The sequence below is a fragment of the Ranitomeya variabilis genome, chromosome 4, assembly GCF_051348905.1.
Source record: "Ranitomeya variabilis isolate aRanVar5 chromosome 4, aRanVar5.hap1, whole genome shotgun sequence".
Lineage (NCBI taxonomy): Eukaryota > Metazoa > Chordata > Amphibia > Anura > Dendrobatidae > Ranitomeya > Ranitomeya variabilis.
The window spans coordinates 391,170,504-391,194,402 of NC_135235.1; the positions used below are offsets into that span (position 1 = coordinate 391,170,504).

Here is a 23,899-nt window from a genome sequence, read left to right on the forward strand (position 1 = left end):
CTGCAGGAGACCTCTTTGAAAAATGTCCCCTGGGCTGCGCACGCTGTGGTTTGAATATCAAGATGCTCATCAACCGGGAATGGAAAAAACCAGAAAGGAAAGGGCCACTACCATCTTCTTCAAAGAGGAGATACCCTTTTGAGGAAGAAGAGGCTGGCATATGGGAAAAGACCCTAAAGATTGATGTTGCGGTAGCCAAGGCAGTTAAAAAATCTACATTGCCCTTCAATGATCTGGGGACTCTCAAAGATCCTTTAGACAGAAAAGCCAACACCTTCCTGAAACAGGTTCATTAAAACCGGCAATTGCAGCCACCTGCACAGCAAGATCTTTGATGGTGTGGTTACAGCAGCTGAGCGATCGCCTAAAAGACAATACCCCAGGAGAGGAGATTCTGACGGATCTACCTATATTACAAGTAAAAACACCAAAGAATTCAACCTTCACTTTCGGGCCATAAAATGATATGAATATAATCTTTATTTAAATACAAAACACATACACATTAAAATCAGATACATGGCGGGTGAAGCATCTAAGACACAGGACAGAAAAGTGGGTGACCCAGAGCAAAAATTCCATAAATAATTTAGATAGTAGGGGTAAAGTTAGCCAACTAAATGCCAATGTGCAATTACTCATATATGATATACATCACAGAAATAGATAGTAGCATAAACAGTATTACTACTAAGGGCAAGGTAAGCCAATAAAGTGCCAGTGTGCAAAATCTTATATATAACGCATATTTATAAAGGCAATAGTGGTATATATATTTACCAAAGGGAGCGCTCCTGGGGACCCACCACACCCGACGCGCGTTTCGCACCGAAATGCTTCGTCTGGGGTGGTTAGGTGCCTGCCAGCAATCTCTTTTAAATCTAGATGGTCCAATCGGATTGGTATAGCCATTAAAGTCTAACATAGAACCGCTGCGTGCGCATGCGCAATGTAATACAAACATGTATCCGTGAAAGAGCGACGCAATCAAGCGCCAAGCTGTCATCCAATCAAGTACGTAGGTGAAGAGCAACAGACCGGATGCAAACGTAACATCCGGCTCAGCGCTAGCGTAGCCAGCAACCGAGCCGAATCCCTAGCAGCCGGCGCTTAAGAGTGACGTATGTAAAGGGGTGTAGTACATCATAGCATTGCGAGATGCTTAGACGCAACGTCCGGTTGTGCTCTATCCTAGACGACAGACAGGTCAGGTGACTGCCAGGCCGTGCTCAAGATGACATCTGCAAGGGGGCGTGACAGCCCGGAACGTCATGCAATGCCTCCGGTGTCCAGCTTCTGTAACTATGGGAACCTGATGACCATCACATAGGCGATGATGATAGCCGCCGTATACCGTACATGAAAGGACTACTATGTAAAGACCATAGCGTAGTTGATAAAAAAATGTCCTAGACCGCAATGGACCGTACAGGTTGTATCCACAAGTTACTACCTCTTATAGACAGAGCACAAAAACGGCCGAAAAAAGTGAAACAGTGCATAGTGAAAAAAGTGCGCAGTGAAACTAATATCTGTTAGGAAGGAATGCATATTAGTCAAAAACAATATATAAAATATTACATAACCTACAAGTACATATATGAATGAATAAATAGTTAAAAATACATGTGTGTATATAAATAAGATAAGTGAGTGAAATACGATAAATAAACGGTAAGTATCATAGAAATAGATATACATATGTGCATATAAATATAATTACTAAGTGAGTAAGCAGTGAATATCGATACAATTAAGATATATGAGTAAATGCACAAAAAGCACAAACAGCGAAGAGATGTAATAAGTCCAATCCATATGTCAACGAGATATCCACAGTCCAAATTCTTACAGGGATAGGCAAAAATCCTACAGGACCAGAAAGATAAATAGAAGAATAAAAATTAAATATAAACATACGACAGAAGACACCAATAAAACCAAAAACAACACATAAAATATAAAAACAAGGAAACTGCACTAAGAATAAATAGACATCATAAAATGAATAACCACCGCACCAGATATATAACTAAACAGAATTAGTATGTCAACATCAGTCCAAAAAAGGTCAAAGCCCTGGAAACCAGGACATGGCGATGTTATTTGGGTAGGAAAGGGGAGAAACTATTATATTCATTGAGACCCAGAGGTGCAAGGGTGCTCAGCTTGTAAATCCACCGTACCTCCTTCTGGGCTAACATATTTTTCCAATTGCCCCCCCCTAAGTCCAATAAAAACCCTATCAATGCCTTTAACTTGTAACCCGGTTGGGTCACACCCATGGAGGGCTTTAAAGTGACGCGGAATCGGTTTCAATTTAAGGATGTCTGTCTCAGTGGCGGCACCTTCAATATCCAACACGTGTTCCCGTACTCTCCTACGGAGTTCACGTGTGGTCATGCCTATATAAATCAAGCCACATGGGCATGTGGCATGATAGATGACCGCTTTAGTAGTACAAGTGATGGTATGTGTAATGCGGAACATCCTATCTCCTTTAGAGTTTGCAAAATCCCGAGCTGCTACAATGTTGCAGCAGGCAACACATTTGCCACAATTGGAACAGCCCCATGCAGGACCCTTAGCTCCAAAAATGTATTTCTGTCCAGGTACTCCATGGTAACTATGTACCAATTGATCCCTCAGATTCGGTGAGCGTCTATAGGTGATTGATGGGTAAGGCCCAATACAACCAGCAACTGTCCTATCCATCAAAAGTACTGGCCAATGTTTGATAATTGCCCTTCTAATCTCCTCACTCCTAGAATTGAAATCCAGGATGCAACGTACCTGATCCTGATTAGTCACAATCCTTTGTTTTTGCAAGAGAGTACTTCTTTGACTGTGATAAGCCCTCTGATATGACCGGCATATGGTCTTTTTGCCATACCCCCGATCCCTGAAGCGTGTCCATAGATCTTGGGCCTGTTGTTCAAAAGATTCATCCTGAGAGCAAATCCTCCTGGCACGCAGGAATTGTCCTGTAGGAATGTTTCTGATCAGGTGTCGTGGATGCTGTGAGGAGGAATGCAAAAGAGAATTAACCGAGGTGATTTTCCGGAACAGATCTGTATGGATAGTCCCATCACCCCCAACTTTTATGGAGACATCCAGAAAATCAATCTGTTGAGTATCATATTTATATGTTAGTTTGATATTTCTAGTATTGAAATTCAATACATTGATATACTCATCCAGATCCTTTTTGGTCCCCTGCCACACCATCAGAATGTAATCGATGTATCTCCACCATGACACTACACCTTGACTCAAGGGGTGGGGATTAGTTTGAAAGATGTCACGCTCCCATAACCCTAAAAATAGATTAGCATATGGGGGCGCACAAGACGCCCCCATTGCTGTACCCTGCATCTGGAGGAAAAACGAATCCCGGAATATAAAAAAAATTGTGTGTTAATACAAAATCTAGGGCCCTAATCAAGAAAGAAGCCAAGTCCTGGTCCAAACCACTGCTGGATAGGAAAAAGGAAGTTGCTTCGATGCCATCCTGGTGTCGAATCGAGGTGTATAATGATTCGACATCACAGGTGACCAAAGCCATATTCTCCTCAAGTTGTAACCCATCCAGTTTAAGCAGGACATCCGTAGTGTCCTTAAGGAACGAAGGTAATGTTTCCACTATAGGTTTCAAATGGAAATCTATGAGTTTAGATAAAGGATCACATAAGCTATCGACTCCGGACACTATTGGCCTACCTGGGGGTGAGACCGGATCTTTATGGATCTTGGGCAAGAGATAGATACACGCCACCGTTGGATCATCACTCCAGAGACCATCCCTTTGTTTAGGTGATAAGACACCCGCCGTAACTGCTTCATCCAGAAGGACAGATAGTTCATGCCTTAAACTGGATGGGTTACAACTTGAGGAGAATATGGCTTTGGTCACCTGTGATGTCGAATCATTATACACCTCGATTCGACACCAGGATGGCATCGAAGCAACTTCCTTTTTCCTATCCAGCAGTGGTTTGGACCAGGACTTGGCTTCTTTCTTGATTAGGGCCCTAGATTTTGTATTAACACACAATTTTTTTTATATTCCGGGATTCGTTTTTCCTCCAGATGCAGGGTACAGCAATGGGGGCGTCTTGTGCGCCCCCATATGCTAATCTATTTTTAGGGTTATGGGAGCGTGACATCTTTCAAACTAATCCCCACCCCTTGAGTCAAGGTGTAGTGTCATGGTGGAGATACATCGATTACATTCTGATGGTGTGGCAGGGGACCAAAAAGGATCTGGATGAGTATATCAATGTATTGAATTTCAATACTAGAAATATCAAACTAACATATAAATATGATACTCAACAGATTGATTTTCTGGATGTCTCCATAAAAGTTGGGGGTGATGGGACTATCCATACAGATCTGTTCCGGAAAATCACCTCGGTTAATTCTCTTTTGCATTCCTCCTCACAGCATCCACGACACCTGATCAGAAACATTCCTACAGGACAATTCCTGCGTGCCAGGAGGATTTGCTCTCAGGATGAATCTTTTGAACAACAGGCCCAAGATCTATGGACACGCTTCAGGGATCGGGGGTATGGCAAAAAGACCATATGCCGGTCATATCAGAGGGCTTATCACAGTCAAAGAAGTACTCTCTTGCAAAAACAAAGGATTGTGACTAATCAGGATCAGGTACGTTGCATCCTGGATTTCAATTCTAGGAGTGAGGAGATTAGAAGGGCAATTATCAAACATTGGCCAGTACTTTTGATGGATAGGACAGTTGCTGGTTGTATTGGGCCTTACCCATCAATCACCTATAGACGCTCACCGAATCTGAGGGATCAATTGGTACATAGTTACCATGGAGTACCTGGACAGAAATACATTTTTGGAGCTAAGGGTCCTGCATGGGGCTGTTCCAATTGTGGCAAATGTGTTGCCTGCTGCAACATTGTAGCAGCTCGGGATTTTGCAAACTCTAAAGGAGATAGGATGTTCCGCATTACACATACCATCACTTGTACTACTAAAGCGGTCATCTATCATGCCACATGCCCATGTGGCTTGATTTATATAGGCATGACCACACGTGAACTCCGTAGGAGAGTACGGGAACACGTGTTGGATATTGAAGGTGCCGCCACTGAGACAGACATCCTTAAATTGAAACCGATTCCGCGTCACTTTAAAGCCCTCCATGGGTGTGACCCAACCGGGTTACAAGTTAAAGGCATTGATAGGGTTTTTATTGGACTTAGGGGGGGCAATTGGAAAAATATGTTAGCCCAGAAGGAGGTACGGTGGATTTACAAGCTGAGCACCCTTGCACCTCTGGGTCTCAATGAATATAATAGTTTCTCCCCTTTCCTACCCAAATAACATCGCCATGTCCTGGTTTCCAGGGCTTTGACCTTTTTTGGACTGATGTTGACATACTAATTCTGTTTAGTTATATATCTGGTGCGGTGGTTATTCATTTTATGATGTCTATTTATTCTTAGTGCAGTTTCCTTGTTTTTATATTTTATGTGTTGTTTTTGGTTTTATTGGTGTCTTCTGTCGTATGTTTATATTTAATTTTTATTCTTCTATTTATCTTTCTGGTCCTGTAGGATTTTTGCCTATCCCTGTAAGAATTTGGACTGTGGATATCTCGTTGACATATGGATTGGACTTATTACATCTCTTCGCTGTTTGTGCTTTTTGTGCATTTACTCATATATCTTAATTGTATCGATATTCACTGCTTACTCACTTAGTAATTATATTTATATGCACATATGTATATCTATTTCTATGATACTTACCGTTTATTTATCGTATTTCACTCACTTATCTTATTTATATACACACATGTATTTTTAACTATTTATTCATTCATATATGTACTTGTAGGTTATGTAACATTTTATATATTGTTTTTGACTAATATGCATTCCTTCCTAACAGATATTAGTTTCACTGCGCACTTTTTTCACTATGCACTGTTTCACTTTTTTCGGCCGTTTTTGTGCTCTGTCTATAAGAGGTAGTAACTTGTGGATACAACCTGTACGGTCCATTGCGGTCTAGGACATTTTTTTATCAACTACGCTATGGTCTTTACATAGTAGTCCTTTCATGTACGGTATACGGCGGCTATCATCATCGCCTATGTGATGGTCATCAGGTTCCCATAGTTACAGAAGCTGGACACCGGAGGCATTGCATGACGTTCCGGGCTGTCACGCCCCCTTGCAGATGTCATCTTGAGCACGGCCTGGCAGTCACCTGACCTGTCTGTCGTCTAGGATAGAGCACAACCGGACGTTGCGTCTAAGCATCTCGCAATGCTATGATGTACTACACCCCTTTACATACGTCACTCTTAAGCGCCGGCTGCTAGGGATTCGGCTCGGTTGCTGGCTACGCTAGCGCTGAGCCGGATGTTACGTTTGCATCCGGTCTGTTGCTCTTCACCTACGTACTTGATTGGATGACAGCTTGGCGCTTGATTGCGTCGCTCTTTCACGGATACATGTTTGTATTACATTGCGCATGCGCACGCAGCGGTTCTATGTTAGACTTTAATGGCTATACCAATCCGATTGGACCATCTAGATTTAAAAGAGATTGCTGGCAGGCACCTAACCACCCCAGACGAAGCATTTCGGTGCGAAACGCGCGTCGGGTGTGGTGGGTCCCCAGGAGCGCTCCCTTTGGTAAATATATATACCACTATTGCCTTTATAAATATGCGTTATATATAAGATTTTGCACACTGGCACTTTATTGGCTTACCTTGCCCTTAGTAGTAATACTGTTTATGCTACTATCTATTTCTGTGATGTATATCATATATGAGTAATTGCACATTGGCATTTAGTTGGCTAACTTTACCCCTACTATCTAAATTATTTATGGAATTTTTGCTCTGGGTCACCCACTTTTCTGTCCTGTGTCTTAGATGCTTCACCCGCCATGTATCTGATTTTAATGTGTATGTGTTTTGTATTTAAATAAAGATTATATTCATATCATTTTATGGCCCGAAAGTGAAGGTTGAATTCTTTGGTGTTTTTGCATGCCTCCCTTCATGGCAAGATACTAGGGATATTTATAGGAGTTGGTTATATTACAAGTAGCAGCCTCCTTTTTAGCTGATGCCTTGGCAGACTCAGTAAGGTTAGCAGCAAGATCGGAAAACCTTTCTAACGCAGCCCGTAGAGCTCTCTGGCTTAAGAGCTGGCCAGGGGATGCACAGTCCAATGCCAGATTATGCTCCATCCCGTGTGAAGGCAAATTCCTCTTCGGGCAAGCCTTGGATGATATCTTGGATAAGGCAGCGGATAAGAAAAAAAGGGTTTCCTACAATATCACGGCAGCAGTTCAGAAGTTCCTTTCGGAAGAGACGTTACAGTAGAAGCAGACCACCCAAAAATCCAGATGACTGGAGGGATAAAAGACCAAACAGCAAGGGCTTCATGTTTGGAGGTTCCTCTGCGAAAAACAGAAAATCCTCTAAGTTATCAGTCGCCCCAGGTGGGAGGAAGGCTGTCCCACTTCCGAACTGCCTGGGAGAACATCTGGGCCACTACATTGGTGCTCAACATCATAAAAACAGGACTAAAGTTAGAGTTTTCATCCATCCCCAGGCACAGTTTCAGGATTTCGTCCAGCAGATCCTGGAAGGAACAGCAGGTCCTAGAAGCAGAAGTACTATTCTAGCTTCAAAAGAAGGTGCTGGTGGAGGTACCTGTTCAGCAGCAGGGGAGAGGATTCTATTCTCCCCTGTTTCTGATAAAGAAACCAGACCTATTGTACATGACGATAATCAATTTGAGAGGCCTAAACAGATTCTTGGTCTAAAGACCATTCAAAATGGAGTCCATAAGGACAGCAATCAAAATCCTATTCCCGGGCTGTTATATGAGCGTCTTAGACCTCAAAGACTCATATTATCATGTCCCCATCCATCAGGAACACCAACAATTTCTATTATCGTGTCCCCATCCATCAGGAACACCAACAATTTCTAAGAGAAGTAGTGAATGTGAGAGATCAAGTAAGACATTTTCAGTATAGAGTGCAGCCCTTTGGTCTGTCCATGGCTCCAAGAATCTTTACCAAAATAATTTTGGAGGTAACGGCACACTTACGGGAAAAAGACATACTACTGGTGCCTTACTTGGATGACTTTTTAGTGATCGGCAGGACTGAGCAAGAATGCAATGCTCATCTAAGTTTCATCCAGAGCACCATGTCCAGTCTAGGCTGGATAATAAATGTAGAAAAATCAAGGCTGCAGCACCAGAAGGTTCAGTCCATCTTAGGGCTTATCATAGACTCAGGAAAACTGCTCTGTCTCCTTCCAGAGGAGAAGAAAGACGAAATGATAGCCCTAATGTCAGCAGTCCTGTCCAACCCGACTATATCCCCGAGGAAGGCCATGTCCCTTCTAGGTTCTATGACCTCATGCATTCTGGCAGTACCGTGGGCGCAGTGCCATTCCAGGGCATTACAGCAGGATGTCCTAAGGGAGGAAAAGAGACTGTCTGGTCGCCTAGAGGGAAAGATCGTACTTTCTCAAGAGACTCTTAAGTTCCATAGTCTGGTGGTTGAATCCAGAGAATCTGTTGCTCGCCGTCCCATGGTTGTTCCCAATATCAGACGTGATATAGTGACAGACGCAAGCTCGCAGGGATGGGGAGCACATCTCAGAGACAATTTAATACAAGGGCTCTGGCCCAAAGCACAAGCAAGCAGCTCCTCAAACTACAGAGAACTACTTGCCATAAAGAAAGCAGTGATAAAATTCCTTCCCTGGTTAGAAGGCAGCCATGTCTGTATCTTATCGGACAATCGAACCCCCGCAGCATATATCAATCATCAGGCAGGCACAAGGTCCAGACCATTAATGCTGCTAGCTCAAGAAATTCTTCAGGTGATGGAGGAGCACCAACTGCAGATATCGGACTTACATATAAAGGGGAAGGAGAACAAAGAAGCAGATTTCCTCAGCTGGACAGCCTTGAGACAGGGTGAATGGGAGCTAGATCCATCGGTTTTCCAGCAGATTGTGAATCTTTGGGGGCAGCCAGAGATAGATCTATTTGCGGGCAAGAAAAACAGACAGCTTCTGTTCCCTAGACCCAAGAGAAAGGCCGTATTCGGTGGATGCGCTACAAATCCCTTGGAACTTTCAGCTAACCTACTCATTTCCTCCGTTAATGTTAATCCCGGCAGTACTCTGAAAGATTCTGGTGGAGAAGGCAGATGTCGTCCTCATTGCTCCCTTCTGGCCGAAGAGACCATGGTTCTCATGGCCAAGGAGAATGTCCTTGACAGACCCCTGGGTTCTCCCAAATATTCCAACTGTCCTCAGGCAGGGCTGTTGTGAACTCTATTTCTGGGCTCCCTCTAGTGGTCACAAGCGGTACTGTGTAGTGTTGTCCTTCTGCAGGTTGGCTTCATCAGCTGGTTCGTTATCCTTGGTTGGTTTTCTATTTAGCCCACCTGGATACTCAGTTCCTTGCCTGCTATCAATGTATTCAGTGCTCTTCAGATTCCGTGTGTCTACCTTGCTCCCAGTCTCTCCAAGACAAGCTAAGTTTTTGTTTGATCATTTTTTGATTATCAGTGTTCATTATGTTTTTAGTCCAGCTCGCTAAAATGTGATTTCTTCACTTGCTGGTTGCTCTAGGGGACTGAGTTTCTCCCCCCACACCGTTAGTTGGTGTGGGGGTTCTTGAAATCTCAGAGTGGATATTTTGTAAGGGTTTTTTACTGACCGCATAGATTCCCTTTTCTATTTTCTGCTATCTAGTATTAGTGGGCCTCATTTGCTGAATCTGCTTTCATCCCTGTGTATGTGCCTTCCTCTTACCTCACCGTTATTATTTGTTGGGGGCTTCTATATCTTTGGGGATTATTTCTCTGGAGGCAAGAGAGGTCTTTCTTTCTCTCTAGGGGTAGTTAGTTCCTTAGGCTGGCTCGAGACGTCTAGGAATTCAGGCACGTTCACCGGCTACTTCTAGTGTGTTTGGTTAGGTTCAGATTTGCGGTCAGTCCAGCTTGCCACCTCCCTAGAGCTTGTCCTATGTTTGTTACTTAGCTGGAGTAATTTGTGATCCTCAACCACTAAGGATCATAACAGTATAGCAGGCCAAAAAGTGTTTAATGCATCGCAGAAGTGGGATAAAAAGAAGACCTGAATACATTTTTTTTTTTTCCTCCTCCCGCTTTTCCTTTGCTGCAGTCTGTTTAGCTTCTTTCATCCCCTTGAACTCTGGGTGGTTTTGAGCTCAGCTGCAGACATGGATGTTCAGACTCTGACTTCTAGTGTGGATCATCTTGCTGCACGGGTGCAAAGTATTCAGGATTTTGTTATTCATAGCCCTATGTCAGAACCAAAGATACCCATTCCTGAGTTGTTTTCTGGAGATAGATCTAGGTTTCAGAATTTTAAGAATAATTGTAAGTTATTTCTATCTCTGAGACCTCGTTCCTCTGGTGATTCCGCTCGGCAAGTAAAGACTGTTATCTCCTTGTTACGTGGCGACCCTCAGGATTGGGCCTTCTCTCTGGCGCCAGGAGATCCTGCATTGCTTAATGTGGATGCGTTTTTTCTGGCTCTTGGACTGCTTTATGAGGAGCCTAATCTTGAGAATCAGGCAGAAAAAGCGTTGCTGGCCCTTTCTCAAGGGCAGGATGAAGCAGAGGTGTATTGTCAAAAATTTCGGAAATGGTCAGTGCTTACTCAATGGAATGAGTGTGCCCTGGCTGCAAATTTCAGAGGTCTTTCTGAAGCCATTAAGGATGTTATGGTGGGGTTCCCCACCCCTACAAGTCTGAGTGATTCTATGGCTTTAGCCATTCAGGTTGATCGGCGTTTGCGGGAGCGCAGATCTGCTCATCCTTTGGCGGTATTTTCTGAACAGAGACCTGAGTCTATGCAATGTGATCGAACTCTGACCAGAATTGAGCGACAAAGTCATAGACGTCAAAATGGGTTGTGCTTTTACTGTGGTGATTCTGCTCATGTTATCTCAGCATGCTCTAAACGCTTAAAAAAGGTCGCTAAACCTGTCACCATTGGTACTATACAGCCTAAGTTTATTTTGTCTGTTACTTTGATTTGTTCTTTGTCGTCCTACTCGGTTATGGCCTTTGTGGATTCGGGTGCTGCCCTGAATCTGATGGATTTGTCATTTGCCAGGCGCTGTGGTTTTGTCCTGGAGCCTTTGGAATTTCCTATTCCTCTGAGGGGAATTGATGCTACGCCATTGGCTGAGAATAAACCTCAGTATTGGACGCAAATGACCATGTGCATGACTCCCGTTCATCAGGAGGTTATTTACTTTCTTGTTCTGCATAATTTACATGATGTTGTCGTTTTGGGTCTGCCATGGTTGCAGGCTCATAATCCAGTTTTAGATTGGAAAGCTATGTCTGTGTCTAGTTGGGGTTGTCAGGGAATTCATGGCGATACTCCACTGGTGTCTATTGCTTCTTCCACTCCTTCTGAGGTCCCTGAGTTTTTGTCTGACTACCAGGATGTATTTGATGAGCCCAGGTCCAGTGCCCTGCCCCCTCATAGGGATTGTGACTGTGCTATAAATTTAATTCCTGGTAGTAAATTCCCTAAGGGACGACTTTTTAATTTGTCTATACCAGAGCATGCCGCGATGCGGAGTTATATAAAGGAGTCTTTGGAGAAGGGACATATTCGCCCATCCTCTTCCCCTCTTGGTGCAGGATTCTTTTTTCTGGCCAAGAAGGACGGTTCTTTGAGACCGTGTATAGATTATCGCCTTCAGAATAAAATTACAGTCAAATTTCAGTATCCTTTGCCACTATTATCTGATTTGTTTGCTCGGATTAAGGGTGCCAGTTGGTTCACCAAGATAGATCTCCGTGGTGCGTATAATCTTGTGCGCATTAAGCAGGGAGATGAATGGAAAACAGCATTTAACCCCTCTGTGACCTTTGACGTACTATCCCGTCGAGGTGACCTGGGCCTATCTGACCCTTGACGGGATAGTACGTCATAGCCGATCGGCCGCGCTCACGGGGGGAGCGCGGCCGATCGCGGCCGGGTGTCAGCTGCATATCGCAGCTGACATCCGGCACTATGTGCCAGGAGCGGTCACGGACCGCTCCCGGCACATTAACCCCCGGCACACCGCGATCAAACATGATCGCGATGTGCCGGCGATGCAGGGAAGCATCGCGCAGGGAGGGGGCTCCCTGCGGGCTTCCCTGAGCCCCCCGCAGCAACGCGATGTGATCGCGTTGCTGCGAGGGTCTTACCTCCCTCCCTGCCTGCTCCAGACCCGGATCCAAGATGGCCGCGGATCCGGGTCCTGCAGGGAGGGAGGTGGCTTCACAGAAGCCTGCTCAGAGCAGACACTGTGAAGCAGCCTGCACTTCTCGCAGATCGGTGATCTGTCAGAGTGCTATGCAAACTGGCAGATCACCGATCTGTATTGTCCCCCCCTGGGGCAAAGTAAAAAAGTAAAAAAAAAAATTTCCAAATGTGTAAAAAAAAATAAAAAAAAATATTCCAAAATAATGAAAAAAAAAAAAATATATTATTCCCATAAATACATTTCTTTACCTAAATATAAAAAAAACAAAACAATAAAAGTACACATATTTAGTATCGCCGCGTCCGTAACGACCCGACCTATAAAACTGGCCCACTCGTTAACCCCTTCAGTAAACACCGTAAGAAAAAAAAAAAAAAAACGAGGCAAAAAACAACGCTTTATTATCATACCGCCGAACAAAAAGTGGAATAACACGCGATCAAAAAGACAGATATAAATAACCATGGTACCGCTGAAAGCGTCATCTTGTCCCGCAAATAACGAGCCACCATACAGCATCATCAGCAGAAAAATAAAAAAGTTATAGTCCTGAGAATAAAGCGATGCAAAAATAATTATTTTTTCCATAAAATAGTTTTTATCGTATAAAAGCGCCAAAACATAAAAAAAATAATATAAATGAGATATCGCTGTAATCGTACTGACCCGAAGAATAAAACTGCTTTATCAATTTTACCAAACGCGGAACGGTATAAACGCCTCCCCCAAAAGAAATTCATGAATAGCTGGTTTTTGGTCATTCTGCCTCACAAAAATCGGAATAAAAAGCGATCAAAAAATGTGACGTGCCCAAAAATGTTACCAATAAAAACGTCAACTCGTCCCGCAAAAAACAAGACCTCACATGACTCTGTGGACCAAAATATGGAAAATTTATAGCTCTCAAAATGTGGTAACGCAAAAAATATTTTTTGCAATAAAAAGCGTCTTTCAGTGTGTGACAGCTGCCAATCATAAAAATCCGCTAAAAAACCCGCTATAAAAGTAAATCAAACCCCCCTTCATCACCCCCTTAGTTAGGGAAAAATAAAAAAAAAGTATTTATTTCCATTTTCCCATTAGGGCTAGGGTTAGGGCTAGGGTTGGGGCTAGGGTTAAGGCTACAGTTAGGGTTGGGGCTAAAGTTAGGGTTAGGGTTGGGGCTAAAGTTACGGTTAGGGTTTAGATTACATTTACGGTTGGGAATAGGGTTGGGATTAGGGTTAGGGGTGTGTCAGGGTTAGAGGTGTGGTTAGGGTTACTGTTGGGATTAGGGTTAGGGGTGTGTTTGGATTAGGGTTTCAGTTATAATTGGGGGGTTTCCACTGTTTCGGCACATCAGGGGCTCTCCAAACGCGACATGGCGTCCGATCTCAATTCCAGCCAATTCTGCGTTGAAAAAGTAAAACAGTGCTCCTTCCCTTCCGAGCTCTCCCGTGTGCCCAAACAGGGGTTTACCCCAACATATGGGGTATCAGCGTACTCAGGACAAATAGAACAACAACCTTTGGGGTCCAATTTCTCCTGTTACCCCTAGGAAAATACAAAACTGGGGGCTAAAAAATAATTTTTGTGGGAAAAAAAAGGATTTTTTATTTTCACGGCTCTGCGTTATAAACTGTAGTGAAACACTTGGGGGTTCAAAGTTCTTACAACACATCTAGATAAGTTCCTTGGGGGGTCTAGTTTCCAAAATGGGGTCACTTGTGCGGGGCTTCTACTGTTTAGGTACATTAGGGGCTCTGCAAACGCAATGTGACGCCTGCAGACCATTCCATCTAAGTCTGCATTCCAAATGGCGCTCCTTCCCTTCCGAGCCCTCCCATGCATCCAAACGGTGGTTCCCCCCACATATGGGGTATCAGCGCACTCAGGACAAATTAGACAACAACTTTTGGGGTCCAATTTCTCCTGTTACCCTCGGGAAAATACAAAACTGGGGGCTGAAAAATAATTTTTGTGGGAAAAAATTTTTGTTTTATTTTTACGGCTCTGCATTATAAACTTCTGTGAAGCCCTTGGTGGGTCAAAGCACTCACCACACATCTAGATAAGTTCCTTAGGGGGTCTACTTTCCAACATGGTGTCACTTGTGGGGGATTTCTACTGTTTAAGTACATTAGGGGCTCTGCAAACGCAATGTGACGCCTGCAGACCATTCCATCTAAGTCTGCATTCCAAATGGCGCTCCTTCACTTCCGAGCCCTTCCATGCGTCCAAACGGTGGTTTCCCCCCACATATGGGGTATCAGCGCACTCAGGACAAATTGGACAACAACTTTTGGGGTCCAATTTCTCTTGTTACCCTCGGAAAAATACAAAACTGGGGGCTGAAAAATAATTTTTGTGGGAAAAAATTTTTGTTTTATTTTTACGGCTCTGCATTATAAACTTCTGTGAAGCCCTTGGTGGGTCAAAGCACTCATCACACATCTAGATAAGTTCCTTAGGGGGTCTACTTTCCAACATGGTGTCACTTGTGGGGGGTTTCTACTGTTTAGGTACATTAGGGGCTCTGCAAACGCAATGTGACGCCTGCAGACCATTCCATCTAAGTCTGCATTCCAAATGGCGCTCCTTCCTTTCCGAGCCCTCCCATGCGCCCAAACAGTGGTTCTCCCCACATATGGTATATCATCGCATTCAGGACAACTTGGACAACAGATTTTGGGGTCCAATTTCTCCTGCTACCCTCGGGAAAATACAAAACTGGGGGCTAAAAAAATAATTTTTGTGGGAAAAAATTTTTGTTTTATTTTTACGGCTCTGCATTATTAACTTCTGTGAAGCCCTTGGTGGGTCAAAGCGCTCAAAACACATCTAGATAAGTTCCTTAGGGGGTCTACTTTCCAAAATGGTGTCACTTGTGGGGGGTTTCAATGTTTAGGCACATCAGTGGCTCTCCAAACGCAACATGGCGTCCCATCTCAATTCCTGTCAATTTTGCATTGAAAAGTCAAACGGTGCTACTTCCCTTCCGAGCTCTCCCATGCGCCCAAACAGTGGTTTATCGCCACATATGGGGTATCAGCGTACTCAGGACAAATTGTGCAACAACTGTTGGGGTCCAATTTCTTCTCTTACCCTTGGGAAAATAAAAAATTGGGGGCGAAAAATAATTTTTGTGAAAAAATATGATTTTTTATTTTTACGGTTCTGCATTATAAACTTCTGTGAAGTACTTGGTGGGTCAAAGTGCTCACCACACATCTAGATAAGTTCCTTAGGGGGTCTACTTTCCAAAATGGTGTCACTTGTGGGGGGTTTCAATGTTTAGGCACATCAGGGGCTCCCCAAACGCAACATGGCGTCCCATCTCAATTCCAGTCAATTTTGCATTGAAAAGTCAAACGGTGCTACTTCCCTTCCGAGCTCTCCCATGCGCCCAAACAGTGGTTTATCGCCACATATGGGGTATCAGCGTACTCAGGACAAATTGTACAACAACTTTTGGGGTCCAATTTCTTCTCTTACCCTTGGGAAAATAAAAAATTGGGGGCGAAAAATAATTTTTGTGAAAAATATGATTTTTTATTTTTACGGTTCTGCATTATAAACTTCTGTGAAGTACTTGGTGGGTCAAAGTGCTCACAACACCTCTAGATAAGTTCCTTATGGGGTCTACTTTCCAAAATGGTATCACTTGTGGGGGGTTTCAATGTTTAGGCACATCAGGGGCTCCCCAAACGCAACATGGCGTCCCATCTCAATTCCAGTCAATTTTGCATTGAAAAGTCAAATGGCGCTCCTTCGCTTCCGAGCTCTGTCATGCGCCCAAACAGTGGTTTACCCCCACATATGGGGTATCGGCGTACTCAGGACAAATTGTACAACAAATTTTGGGGTCCATTTTCTCCTGTTACCCTTGGTAAAATAAAACAAATTGGAGCTGAAGTAAATTTTTTGTGAAAAAAAGTTAAATGTTCATTTTTATTTAAACATTCCAAAAATTCCTGTGAAGCACCAGAAGGGTTAATAAACTTCTTGAATATGGTTTTGAGCACCTTGAGGGGTGCAGTTTTTAGAATGGTGTCACACATGGGTATTTTCTATCATATAGACCCCTCAAAATGACTTCAAATGAGATGTGGTCCCTAAAAAAAAATGGTGTTGTAAAAATGAGAAATTGCTGGTCAACTTTTAACCCTTATAACTCCCTAACAAAAAAAAAGTTGGTTCCAAAATTGTGCTGATGTAAAGTAGGCATGTGGGAAATGTTACTTATTAAGTATTTTGCATGACATATCTCTGTGATTTAAGGGCATAAAAATTCAAAGTTGGAAAATTGCAAAATTTTCAAAATTTTCGCCAAATTTCCATTTTTTCTGCAAATAAACGCAGGTAATATCAAAGAAATTTTACCACTATCATGAAGTACAATATGTCACGAGAAAACAGTGTCAGAATCGCCAAGATCCGTTGAAGCGTTCCAGAGTTATAACCTCATAAAGGGACAGTGGTCAGAATTGTAAAAATTGGCCCGGTCATTAACGTGCAAACCACCCTTGGGGGTGAAGGGGTTAATACGCCCGAAGGCCATTTTGAGTACTTGGTGATGCCTTTTGGACTCTCTAATGCTCCTTCTGTGTTTCAGTCCTTCATGCATGACATTTTCCGTGAATATCTGGATAAATTTATGATTGTTTATCTGGATGACATTTTGGTCTTTTATGATGATTGGGAGTCCCATGTGAAGCAGGTCGGGATGGTGTTTCAGGTCCTGCGTGCCAATGCTTTATTTGTGAAGGGCTCAAAATGCCTCTTCGGAGTACAGAAGGTCTCCTTTTTGGGTTTTATTTTTTCTCCTTCTGCTGTGGAGATGGACCCAGTCAAAGTCCAGGCTATTCATGACTGGACTCAGCCCACGTCTGTTAAGAGTCTTCAGAAGTTCTTGGGTTTTGCTAATTTTTACCGTCGTTTCATCGCTAATTTTTCTAGCGTGGTTAAACCTTTGACGGATTTGACCAGGAAGGGCTCTGATGTGACTAATTGGTCTCCTGCGGCCGTGGAGGCCTTTCGGGAGCTTAAGCACCGGTTTTCTTCAGCTCCAGTCTTATGTCAGCCAGATGTCTCTCTCCCCTTTCAGGTCGAGGTTGATGCTTCCGAGATTGGAGCAGGGGCTGTTTTGTCACAGAGAAGTTCTGAGGGCTCTGTGATGAAGCCGTGTGCTTTCTTTTCAAGAAAGTTTTCGCCTGCCGAGCGAAATTATGATGTTGGTAATCGGGAGTTGTTGGCTATGAAGTGGGCATTTGAGGAGTGGCGTCATTGGCTCGAGGGAGCTAGACATCGTGTGGAGGTCCTGACTGATCACAAAAATCTGATTTACCTCGAGTCGGCCAAGCGCCTTAATCCTAGACAGGCTCGTTGGTCGTTGTTTTTCTCCCGTTTCAACTTCGTGGTCTCATACCTGCCTGGTTCGAAGAACGTGAAAGCTGATGCACTTTCTAGGAGCTTTGTACCTGACTCTCCGGGAGTTTCTGAGCCGGCTGGTATTCTTAGAGAGGGAGTGATTTTGTCTGCCATTTCTCCAGATTTGCGACGAGTGCTGCAGAAATTTCAGGCGGATAGACCTGACCGTTGTCCACCAGAGAGACTGTTTGTCCCGGATAGATGGACCAGCAGAGTTATTTCCGAGGTTCATTCTTCGGTGTTGGCGGGTCATCCTGGGATTTTTTGGTACCAGAGATTTGGTGGCTAGGTCCTTCTGGTGGCCTTCCTTGTCGCGGGATGTGCGTTCCTTTGTGCAGTCTTGTGGGATTTGTGCTCGGGCTAAGCCTTGCTGTTCTCGTGCCAGCGGGTTGCTTTTGCCTTTGCCTGTCCCGAAAAGGCCTTGGACGCACATCTCCATGGATTTTATTTCGGATCTGCCAGTATCTCAGAGAATGTCTGTCATCTGGGTGGTGTGTGATCGTTTTTCCAAGATGGTCCATTTGGTGCCCTTGCCTAAGCTGCCTTCCTCCTCTGATTTGGTTCCTCTATTTTTTCAGAATGTGGTTCGCTTGCACGGCATTCCTGAAAATATTGTGTCTGATAGAGGATCCCAGTTTGTGTCCAGGTTTTGGCGAACTTTTTGTGCTAAGATGGGCATTGATTTGTCTTTTTCGTCGGCCTTCCATCCTCAGACTAATGGCCAAACCAAGCGAACTAATCAGACGTTGGAGACTTATTTGAGATGTTTTGTTTCTGCTGATCAGGATGATTGGGTGACTTTTTTGCCATTGGCCGAGTTTGCCCTTAATAATCGGGCTAGTTCTGCTACCTTGGTTTCGCCTTTTTTCTGCAATTCTGGTTTCCATCCTCGTTTTTCCTCAGGTCAGGTTGAGTCTTCTGACTGTCCTGGGGTGGATTCTGTGGTGGATAGGTTGCAGCAGATTTGGAGCCATGTGGTGGACAATCTGAAATTGTCACAGGAGAGGGCTCAGCGCTTTGCCAACCGCCGCCGCGGTGTGGGTCCCCGACTTCGTGTTGGGGATTTGGTGTGGCTGTCTTCTCGGTATGTTCCTATGAAGGTCTCGTCTCCTAAGTTTAAGCCTCGCTTCATCGGTCCTTATAAGATCTTGGAAATCCTTAACCCGGTGTCTTTTCGTTTGGATCTCCCGGCATCGTTTGCCATCCATAATGTGTTCCATAGGTCTTTGTTGCGGAGGTATGTGGTACCTGTGGTTCCTTCTGTTGAGCCTCCTGTTCCGGTGCTGGTTGAGGGCGAATTGGAGTACGTGGTGGAGAAGATTTTGGATTCTCGTATCTCTAGACGGAGACTTCAGTATCTGGTTAAGTGGAAGGGCTATGGTCAGGAGGATAATTCCTGGGTTGTCGCCTCTGATGTTTATGCGGCCGATTTGGTTCGCGCCTTCCACGCAGCTCGTCCTGATCGCCCTGGGGGTCTTGATGAGGGTTCGGTGACCCCCCCTCAAGGGGGGGGTACTGTTGTGAACTCTATTTCTGGGCTCCCTCTAGTGGTCACAAGCGGTACTGTGTAGTGTTGTCCTTCTGCAGGTTGGCTTCATCAGCTGGTTCGTTATCCTTGGTTGGTTTTCTATTTAGCCCACCTGGATACTCAGTTCCTTGCCTGCTATCAGTGTATTCAGTGCTCTTCAGATTCCGTGTGTCTACCTTGCTCCCAGTCTCTCCAAGACAAGTTTTTGTTTGATCATTTTTTGATTATCAGTGTTCATTATGTTTTTAGTCCAGCTCGCTAAAATGTGATTTCTTCGCTTGCTGGTTGCTCTAGGGGACTGAGTTTCTCCCCCCACACCGTTAGTTGGTGTGGGGGTTCTTGAAATCTCAGAGTGGATATTTTGTAAGGGTTTTTTACTGACCGCATAGATTCCCTTTTCTATTTTCTGCTATCTAGTATTAGTGGGCCTCATTTGCTGAATCTGCTTTCATCCCTGTGTATGTGCCTTCCTCTTACCTCACCGTTATTATTTGTTGGGGGCTTCTATATCTTTGGGGATTATTTCTCTGGAGGCAAGAGAGGTCTTTCTTTCTCTCTAGGGGTAGTTAGTTCCTTAGGCTGGCTCGAGACGTCTAGGAATTCAGGCACGTTCACCGGCTACTTCTAGTGTGTTTGGTTAGGTTCAGATTTGCGGTCAGTCCAGCTTGCCACCTCCCTAGAGCTTGTCCTATGTTTGTTACTTAGCTGGAGTAATTTGTGATCCTCAACCACTAAGGATCATAACACAGGGCCCAGTGTTACATCCTCAGAAATCGGGTCTTCATTTGACGGCCTGGATTTTGAGACGGCATTGCTGATGCAAAGGGGATTTTCTCTGGCCCTGGTAGCTACTCTGATGCAAAGCAGAAAGCCCATAACAACTAAATTTTATGGCAGAATTTGGGCAAAATATTTATCTTTCTCAGGGTAGCCGGTTGGGGGTTCAATCCCGATTAGACAAATTCTGGAATTCCTTCAGAGGGGTATGGAAATGGGAATGGCCACTAGCACCCTTAAGGTGCAGGTATCTGCTTTAGGGGCCCTTTACAACTACAATATGGCAGGAGATAGGTACCCGGTCAGGTTAATCAAAGCCTGCTAGAGGTCTAGACCAGTTCCAGCTCCAAAGATGCCCCCATGGGATTTGAACTTAATCCTGGAAGCATTAACAAGGTCACCCTTTGAACCCTTACAGGACGTATCTGACAAAATATTGACACTCAAAATAGTGATTCTGGTAGCCCTGACATCGGCACGTAGGGTCAGTGATTTGCAGGCTCTATCAATTAATCATCCCTTCATGCAGGTGTTAGAGGAAAGAGTCCTGTTGAGACCTGATCCAGCATATCTCCCCAAAGTGGCATCTAAATTTCACAGAAGCCAGGAGGTAATCCTTCCCTCCTTCTTCAGTGAACCAAAGTCTGAAGAAGAACAGAGACTTCACACGTTAGATGTCAGGAGAGCACTGATCCACTAGACAGTGTAGAAGGGACAAGGCCTTATTTGAATCTTTCCAGGGAAATAAGAAAGGGTGTAGTGTTACAAGGGGGACTTTAGTTGGATGGATAAGGGACACCTATAGCTTAGCCTACACCTCTAGTGAAAGACCAGTTCCTGGAAATCTGAGCCCATTCCAGCAGGGCTGTGACGACCTCCTGGCCAAGAGAGCGGAGGTGTCCATCGAAGAAATATGTAAGGCAGCCACATGGTCTTCCCCTACTAGCTTTTATAGGCAATATCGTCTCAATCTATCCTCCTCTGCTGACCTGTCCTTTGGGAGAAAGGTACTACAAGCGGTGATCCCTCCCTAGGGTGCTTTAATCTATATAAATCTCTCAGGTGGTGCTGTCATGGGAGAGGGGGAAAAATCTAAGTTACTTACCGTTAACGGGATTTTACAGAGCCCATGACTGCACCCTTATATTCCCTCCCCCGCTTTATCACTTATGGTGTGCACTATTAAGGGTGTTAAGAAAAGTGTATATGGTGAAGGTTGTGCTAACTAACTGCCTGGAGGTCCTCTCGTGCTCTGAAATCAAACTGATGCGGAGGAGAGGTACCGCCATTTTATTCAGTAGGTTTCCTGTCCTGGTGGGCGGATACCTCTCTCAGGTGGTGCTGTCATGGGCTCTGTAAAATCCCGTTACCGGTAAGTAACTTAGATTTTTTGCGGCATGTATTTTTTAATCGATTCTCCTTACACTGCCGTTATGTACTGATAGAAAAGAGATAAGTCAAGGCACAGATGCACATGTAAAAAATAAAACAAACTTTATTGGATCAGGCCAACCATGAGATACACAAATAATGCCTACAACATAATCCTTTTCGAAAAAAGGCTTCATTATCATTACAGTAACTTTGGTTTCTATTTGTATCCGTTAGTATAATTACTGTGTAGTTGATACCTTTTGTAAGGGCTAACTTGAAATGTGGACAGTGCAAACCGGTTGATTGCCGAGCTACTGTCAGCATCTGTAAATTCACAATGAAACACAATGGATAATAAGAAGCATAAGAAATCTTAAGATTTGTGTTTAGATTAATCAATCTTGAGAGTTACCACACTGTAGTTTACTGATTAATTGGGATCTGCTTCCTTATGAAACTTTTAGGACTCCAAATGTGTGTCTAAAAATTATCTCGGTGTTGCAACAGTTTTATAGCAAAAATTGCTTCTATTGTTTTAGGGGTCATGTGCTGGTTTTGGCTCTCACTGAGGAGACCCAGAAGATGTGTGGACACTTGTTTAATGGCAGTGCTAATTAGGTATGCAGAGTAATCGAGATCAGTCAATAGATTTGTGGATCTGGTGTTGCCAATTACTTTTCTATTTTAACACTTCTGTACCTGCCTCTAACTAACCTTCAGTGGATTTAGTTGAAGAGAATCTGTCAGCAGATTTTAGCTAAGTTATATAAAGGCAGCCTGCTGTAGGGGCACTTTCTCTAAATCCAGCAATGCATCACTTACTGGGCTGCTTGCTGCAGTTCAGCAAAATCCCTGTTTTATCTGCTGCAGATCTATCAGTTCTCTGAATGCGGAGCCCTGTATAACCCCACCCACATCACTGATTGGACTGCTTTCTGTGTATGGATGGATATGCATGGATATGGAGGACTATCTGGCAGCAGATTTACAAGTCAGCTACGTCATCTACTGATAATCTTCTGCTGATAAAACAGTGATTTTAACAAAATGACAGCAAGCAGCCAAGTAAGTGACACATCGCTGGAATCAGGGTCTCTGTCTCTACAATATGCTGCTCTCAGATTAGGTGGTAAAATCCTGGTGACAAATTCCCTTTAATGCGTTGAATTCAGAAACGAGATTCCAGTGCACACTCTTATTTACATATTTATTTACCACCTCTCGGTCTGCAAAAGCTTAAATTACCAAAGTTTTGACATCACAAAAATGTTCAGGAGTGACAATGCCTGCTGTATCCGGGACATTCAGGGAATATGTACCAAAGAATTATTGTATTGGCCTGTGCCCTTTGTGATGTTTCTGGTGCTCAACAAGTTGTTCTTTCTTTGTAAAAGATTTATCACATCCTGAACATGAAAAGGGCTTTTCCTCACCATGAATTTTTTGATGTTTAACAAGCTCTGATTTGAAGGTAAAACATACTGCGCATGTATTACATGAAAAAGGCTTCTCTCTTTGATGGTTTCTCTGATGCTTAAGAAGATTTGATTTAGTTGTAAAAGTTTTTCCACATTCCAAACAGGAAAATGGCTTCTCCCCTGTGTGAATTCTCTGATGTTCAACTAGACCTAATCTCTGGGTAAAACGTTTCCCACATTCGTCACATGAAAACAGATTCTCTCCTGTGTGAATTCTTTGATGTTGCGCTAGATAAGATTTCTGTTTAAAACATTTACTACATTCCAGACATGAGTATGGCTTCTCTCCTGTGTGAATTTTCTGATGTTGAACTAAGCGAGATTTCTGCTTAAAACATTTACTACATTCTGTACATGAAAACAGTCTGTCTTCTGTATGGCTGTCTTCTGTCTCCTTGTTTTCAATATTTCCCTCACATCTTTGATCCCCTTTAAGTTTCTTGGCAGTCTGTGAATCGGCAACAGAAGGTTGCTCAGAATCAGATGACAAATCTCTGATGCAACGGACTGGGAGCAGTTTTGATCTAATTGCGTGTTTTCTCGAATTATCTTGGATATCATGAAACGTTGCTGTATGATCTGGAGTTGTAAGAAGTTGTCCATCTGAGTCTTTCTTGCAGTCATCTACAGGAAAAAGAAACAGATTTTGTATTCTTTTCCAAAACACAACAAAAACCATGTTTTATAACATTCTTACATTGACTCTTGTAAAAAAGATGGAGACATTTATTAAAAAAAAAAGCATTAACAATTAACTGAAAAATCATTGTTTACTCACTGTTGGTGTAACGGGGTTACCATGACAGTGCGGAGCCGGAAGACCGCAGGGTCTGATTGCTCCTAATCCAGCACTGAGAAGAAGCACTTCTCCGTCATATTAAATGTGTTTATTTCTTCTCTCAGAACAGGGGTTAATCGGCCATGTTGGAAGTCCCTGTGCTTGGTTAGCCATTCCTTTTCCTTTTATAATCTGGGTTCTGTTACTAATCCTCATCAGAGCT

General features: G+C 43.6%; 1 protein-coding gene across 1 annotated transcript in view; it reads right to left on the minus strand.

Annotated features, from left to right (window-relative positions):
• Nucleotides 1–21,523: 21,523 nt before the first annotated feature.
• Nucleotides 21,524–23,899, minus strand: part of LOC143767890 (uncharacterized) — a 94,399-nt gene continuing 92,023 nt past the window's right edge. Inside the window, exon 12 of the mRNA XM_077256411.1 lies at nt 21,524–23,522. Within this exon, the coding sequence (XP_077112526.1) occupies nt 22,747–23,522 (776 nt within the window). The 3' untranslated portion in view covers nt 21,524–22,746. The remainder of the gene's footprint in view (nt 23,523–23,899) is intronic.